This window comes from Rattus norvegicus, chromosome 10 (assembly GCF_036323735.1).
Source record: "Rattus norvegicus strain BN/NHsdMcwi chromosome 10, GRCr8, whole genome shotgun sequence".
Classification (NCBI taxonomy): Eukaryota; Metazoa; Chordata; class Mammalia; order Rodentia; family Muridae; genus Rattus; species Rattus norvegicus.
The window spans coordinates 53,819,194-53,825,673 of record NC_086028.1 but is presented as its reverse complement, the minus strand read 5'-3'; the positions used below and the strand labels follow the sequence as shown (position 1 = coordinate 53,825,673).

At 47.2% G+C, this 6,480-nt stretch overlaps 1 protein-coding gene across 1 annotated transcript; it reads right to left on the bottom strand.

Annotated features, from left to right (window-relative positions):
- Nucleotides 1-432: 432 nt before the first annotated feature.
- On the bottom strand, nucleotides 433-2,788 carry LOC134480731 (uncharacterized). The gene is made up of 3 exons (XM_063270053.1): nucleotides 2,714-2,788; nucleotides 1,684-1,805; nucleotides 433-1,411 (listed from the first exon to the last, which is right to left on the bottom strand). Exons 1-3 carry the CDS (start codon nucleotides 2,786-2,788, stop codon nucleotides 943-945), a joined length of 666 nt encoding a protein of 221 aa, XP_063126123.1. The 3' UTR covers nucleotides 433-942.
- Between the last annotated feature and the right edge of the window lie 3,692 nt (nucleotides 2,789-6,480).

Genomic DNA, 6,480 nt, shown 5'->3' with positions numbered 1-6,480 from the left:
TGGAGGACCTGAGGCTCCCTAGCCTTACAGGTCAGGTGCTAATGGGCTTAGGTAGGTATCCCAGTATGAACCAGCCTGGGCTGTAGACGTACACACATCAGAATCACCTGTGAAGATTTAGGAAACAGATTGTTGGCAGATGGGGGACTGGTGGAGAACATAGATATGGTGCTTAAGTTCTTTACATGAAATACATAGGTATTGGGGGCTGGAGAAATAGCTCAGTGGTTAGGAGCATTGGCTGTTCTTCCAGAGTACCTGAGTTCGATTCCCTGCACTCACATGGTGGCTCACAACCATCTGTAACCCCAGCTCTAGGGCATTAGAAGGCTTTCCTCTGGTCTCAGGCACCAGGTATGCATGTGATGCACAAACATTCAGGCAAAACACCCAAGCACATAAAATAAATCCAGTGGAATCTATAGAGGTATTTGAATATAGTTTATGCACAACCAGTATGCTTTAAGTCATCTCTAGATCATTTAAGTCCAATGTAATATAAATGCTATGTGACAGTTGTCACACTGTATTATTTACAGAATAGTGCCAAGAAAACAAAGTCTGTCCACCTTTAGAAGAGCCACTGTCATTGTAGGCCTAACCACAACACACGGGGAGACTCAAGAAAATTGTGTGTGTGTGTGTGTGTGTGTGTGTGTGTGTGTGTGTGTGCTCTCACACACGTGCAGCAATCTTTATTGATGGAATTCAAGACAGTAGGATTCCCTAGGCCCCTCCTGTTATTATGGGGATCTGGGATGGAAATTGTGAGAGAGATGCTTAGTGTTGGGACAGGGAGCGAGAGAGGGCCTCTCTCTTGCTCTCAGTGTCCTTGCTGGGGTGGGTGGTCCAGAGTTTCTTACTCCTTGGAGGTCATGTAGGCCATGAAGTCCACCACCCTGTTGCTGTAGCCGTATTCATTGTCATACTAGGAAATGAGCCTCACAAAGTTGTCATTGAGAGCAATGCCAGCCCCAGCATCAAAGGTGGAAGAGTGGGAGTTGCTGTTGAAGTCACAGGAGATACCTGGTCCTCAGTGTAGCCCAGGATGCCCTTTAGTGGGCCCTCAGATGCCTGCTTCAGCACCTTCTTGGTGTCATCATACTTGGCAGGTTTCTCCAGGTGGCATGTCAGATCCACAACGAATACATTGAGGATAGGAACATGGAAGGCCATGCCAGTGAGCTTCCCATTCAGCTCTGGAATGACCTTGTCTGAAGCCTTGGCAGCACCAGTGGATGCAGGGATTATGTTTTGGGCAGCCCCACAGCCATCATGCCACAGCTTTCCAGAGGGAGCATCCACAGTGTTCTGAGTGGCAATGACAATTCTTAAGCAGCAGGTACTGAAGAGAAATGTAGGGTGAATTGAATGGTGGGCAGGTAAAGCCGGGAACACCAATACCACACCCCTTTACTCCAGAGGATTCGGTGTAGTAAAGTGTACCATAAACTCCAGCTTTGCTTCCTGGCCGGCTGCAAGAGCCCGGGCCTTGTGTCTGCTGTACCAAAGAGCTGTACCCCAACCAATGTTTTTGTCATTGTTTACATTTCTGGATTTAAAAATAAATCTTTTTAGACTTTTGATCTGAGCTTCGTTGAACTCACAGGTGCAGAATCTACAGGTAGGAAGGTCAACCTTATATTTATCTATCTTATCATGTGCCTGAAATCTAGCCCAGACCCAAACATCAGAGTCCTTAGAAACTGGTTCAGGCACTGGGTGCTTTTCAAGCCCCTGGTGTGCTCCTGGGAAGTAGGTTTGAGTGCTTCTTGCAAGAGACCCAGGGAGTGCACTGCTGGAAGCTGCAAATCAGAAATCACATTTTATTTGCAGTGTGCTCAACTCAGGATGCCAAGAGGTTTGGTGTCCTCTTTGCCCTTGACATCCAAACTTTGGGTACCCCTGAGAGCATCGGAAAGCTTATCTTCTCAAGAGTCAGTAACCCCTGTGTCACCAGGTAAGCTCTGGGCTTGCAGTGCCAGCCATAGCAGGTTACTTTTGGAGTCCAGGAGAGGGTAACCTTGGGGATTCCTCACTGCTTCCGGCTAGGCATAGAAAGTCAAGAATGGCCCAAAACACGAGGGAGCAGAGGATGGTTTCTGCTGTGCTTTTGGGGAACCTCGGATATGAATTCGTTACTTTTAGACTCTGAAGGGCAGGCTTCCTGTGTCGCCAAACTTGCCACCTTCATTCAAGTCAGTTTCAACTGCATCCAGGGAATGCTGGAGCCACCTTTGGCTAGCCTTGGTCCGATGGGAAGGGTGAGCCTTTCCAGGTCTGGAAATGAGGTGATTTTGTCTGTGAACCTCATTTCTTTGAATTCTGTTCGGCTTCCGCCCCTCTCCACCTGGCCAGTTTCACCTGGGCCAAGAGTTACCAGGGAAACTCGGGGATAATAAAAGGGGCAAAAAGGGGAGAGTTAGCAGGGGCCCTCTGAGATGGGGGTGGGGTGGGAAAGACTTCAAGGCGCCTTGAGGGAGGGAGATTAGAAAGGAAGGGGAGGGTGGCTGGGAGATCAAGGGCTAGCAGATCTCTCCCCCAACATTCCTCCCGGAATTTTTTGTCGTTCCCTTGGTTATAAAAGAATAGCAATTAGCAAATTCAGTAAAAAGAGCCAGAAATGGAGACTGTTTACGCATTTGGGGGCCAAGATGTATTAGTGAAGGAATGTGTTCAGAACTATATATAACCCCTCTCCGGGCCCACCCACCTGTCCGGCCGGGTGAGCGATGGTCTGTTTGCTCTGGGCTGGTATGTAGTTCATTTCACTCTGGGAGCCCACCATCTGGGCAGGAGTCTCGCTGCCAGTAGCTCTCGGTGACCATATATGGCAAAATGATATATGTGATAAAAAGAAGCCAAATTCTCCGGTTGCGTCAGCCCTGGGAGCACGCAGTCTGTCGAGCTCAAAACTCGTTCCAGCCCCTCTCTGGGCCCCCACCTTGCTGCAGAAACCTAAGAGGCTCAGTGATTGGCTGGGGGAGGCTGGAGGCGGGGCCATCTCCCTGACTGTCTTTTTCTTGGGTTCAGACCAGGGCTGACTTTGCCTTAAGGGTCAGCACTACAAGTATGTTTGACTTTCGTCTTAAACCTCGAAGACCAGGACCTGTGTGATAATTCACCCGTGCCCCTCCCCAGGTCCCCGAGAAGCAGCCTGGTGCAGTGCCGGAATGCTTGCGGCAGCCGAAGGCAGATATAGTAACATCTAGGCTCTCCTCATCCCTATCCCTAAGGATAAAATGAACCCCATGGTCTCCAACAACCCCTCCATTTCCTTGAACCTTAACGCACTATGATAAAAGTTATTTCCAGATAACTTCTCCGGAGGAAGGGAGATACTATGTATGCACACATACACACTCCATTTCCATATTTCTCTTCCATATCCTTTTATTTTTCCTCTTCAGCCCTGTCCAAGCAGCCAAATCCAAAGTCTCCCTGCATAAGGTAAACTGCACTGAGGTCTGTGCTGGAGAGAGGTGACCAGCTCGCACAAGATCCAGGCTCTCAAGCAAGTTCCCCCCGGGAGGAGAGGACAGCTGCCATACAAGGCATCCAGCCAACTAGTAGGAGGCTTCTGGAAGGAGCTGACACTTGAGGGAGTCCTAAAGGACAAACAGTGGTTAGCCTCTTGATGGATGGGCCTTAGGGTCAGAAACCCCAGCTGAGAGAAGTTGTGAGCAGCTGAGAGAGGTTGGGAGAGAGGGAGGAGGCAGAGGCAGAGACCCTACACAGGAGGTATTAAAGGGTCTAGAGCTCCCACCACCTCCTCGAACATTTGAAGCCTCACTCTGAACAAATTTACATTCCCCACAGGTCAGGTGTGTGAGGCCATGCACACGCACGCACGCTCACTCACGCACACTGAAACAAACACCTGAATGAATCAGCTTGGAAAGAGAAAAGGCTATTTTAGCTCACATTCCTAAAGGTTTCACCACAATTGGCTATGGGCTTGGGGCGTGGCATCTGACAGTAGAAGGATGTGGTGGAGCATGAAGCTCACCTCCGGGAGGCCAAGAAGGAAAAAGAGGAAAGGGAAGGATCTGGGACTCTTTTGTTCACTTCCAGGGCCTAGTGCCTGTCTCCAAATGACCTAAAAATCTCCCCTTTCTTAACATTTCCACGAGTCCCAATAGTACTTCCCTGAGAACCAAGCCTTTACCATGTGATAAGTTATTTCTCCATTCATGAAATGAGCTAATTCAAACCAGATTAGATTAGATTAGATTAGATTAGATTAAACGCAGGTTTATTGGGAAGCTGCTTTCCGTCAGGCAAGTTGTTTGGCTCTAAAGGAAGGAGGCCAGGGAAGAAGGGAGAGAGAGATAAGAGAGAGAGAGAGAGAGAGAGAGAGAGAGAGAGAGAGACAGAGAGACAGAGAGAGAAAGAGAGAGAGAGAAAGAGAAAGAACCAAAATGTTTGGACTGTATTGGGAAGAGCCTTGGGGGAAGGGCAACCCAACCCCTGGGCTGGAAAGTTCAGGGTTGGGGTTGAGGTCAGGGTATGCTAGGTGGGGATTGAGGAATGCTGGGAGAACCTGGAGACCAGGTCTGCTTTGGTATGTAAAACATGCACCTCAAGCCCCTTATCCGGGGTCTAAAACCAAACATCCGGAACCTTGCGAAGACCTTGTAGACCTGTAAAGACCCAAAAGACTCAAACGTAGCAGATACAGAACAGAAAGGTCTAGAAATTCTGCTTGTTCGGGGAGTAGCTGAAACTGAGATTCCCTACAGAGTACAAAACAATGGGGAAGTCAGACAAGCTAGAGCTGTTTGTAGAAGGAAGTGATGAGCAGAAACAAGCATGGCAGACCTGGAGGTTCCCTCACTATTCTCTCTGCTTTGGGACATTCACAAACTTCTGCAACAAAAAGTAAAAAACCAGAAACAAAGACAAGTACCGGAAGCTGCACATGTCCCCCTGCTCTGCCCAGTTACAGAGGAAGCACTTGGAGATAGGAGTTTCTTCCGACTGCACCCAAGGTAGAGTCTCTCTTAGGATCTGTTCTGAACACGTGATGTGGCAGAAACAGATCTTGCTGAATTACTGTGACGAACATGATGAGGCTGTCTCTTTGGTTATATGTCCTTTGTTATATTTTGATATAGGTTATTATTAGTCTTGAGAAACAAATCAGAGTGTGTTTTCTCCTGCTCTATTTTCTGAAGGAATTTGGCTGATAGGGGTGTTATTTCCTCCTCTGGTGTTTGAGAGAATTCACCAGGAAAACGGTTTTGCTTAGAGATTTCTTTCTTTTCTAAACAGTGTCATTGAGTTATCATTTATAATAAAATTAGATATATTCAAAGTATGCAGCAGTGTAACACACTCTATTAACCCTCACAGCCCAGATATTTAACATAGCTGTCTTTTTAATAGTTACCCTGTGTGTATGAGTATGAATATGTGTATGTGTATGTGTATGTGTGTGTGTGTGTGTGTGTGTGTGTGTGTGTGTGTGTATGTGTATGTGTGAGGTTTAAGAGTCGTCGACTTTGTAGGGTTGGGGAGATGGCTCAGTGGGTAAAGTGCTGGCTGTACTAGCCGGAGAATCTGAACTTGATTTTCCAGCATTCACATAAAAGCAGGGCACAGCAGGGTACTGCCCTAACCCCAGCACTGGGGGATGGAGGCAGGCAGCTCCTAGTGGCTCACTGGCCAATAAGTCAAAATAGCATGCTCTGGGGTTAGAGAACTTGTCTCAAAAAAGTAAGAAAAGTTATTGAGAAAGACTCCTGATATCAACTCACATGTACACACACACACACACACACACACACACACACACTCACTCACATATACACTCACACACACTCACACATACACTCACACACACTCACACACACTCACACACATACACTCTCTCACACACTCACACACACTTATACTCACACACAGTCACAAACACACACATTCACACATACACTCACACTCACACACACACTCACACACACTCACTCACACATACATACACTCATACACACATACACTCACACACACTCACACAGTCACAAACACACACTCACTCACACACACACACACACACACACGCACATACTCGTGAGCTATTTCCTTTGAGTGTAATAACGAATTTAATGTCTCCAATAGATAAGACTATTGTAATCTATTTTTATCTTTGTTAACTTTTGATAATTTTTACTGTGTTAAGCAGTTCCCCATCCCATCTGTCACTAGATTTATTGACATAAAGTTAAGCATAATAGCCTCTCTTATTCTTCAGATAATGATGTAACTCTTTCTGTGACCTGGAGGATCCTGCACTGTACCCAACCTATGGCAGTACAATCTCTGTGTCTCCCCTCCACCACTGTGATTCAGCCACATTTTCTGCCTTCCACCACAGAGTCATGGCACATGCTGCTGGCCCTAAATGTGATGTGCCCCTTTTCTTTCTGATGTTGTCTCTTTGTCCCCTTCCAGGGAGCATTTCCACTAACCTTTGCTTGGGTC

Coding starts and splice junctions, on each gene's coding strand:
- LOC134480731 (XM_063270053.1), bottom strand. CDS start 2,788: ATGGTGGGCTCCCAGAGTGAAATGAACTACATACCAGCCCAGAGCAAA. Junction 1,806..2,713: donor TCGCTCACCCGGCCGGACAG/GTGGGTGGGCCC, acceptor TCTGATTTGCAG/CTTCCAGCAGTGCACTCCCT. Junction 1,412..1,683: donor CTAAGGACTCTGATGTTTGG/GTCTGGGCTAGA, acceptor TCTGGAGTAAAG/GGGTGTGGTATTGGTGTTCC.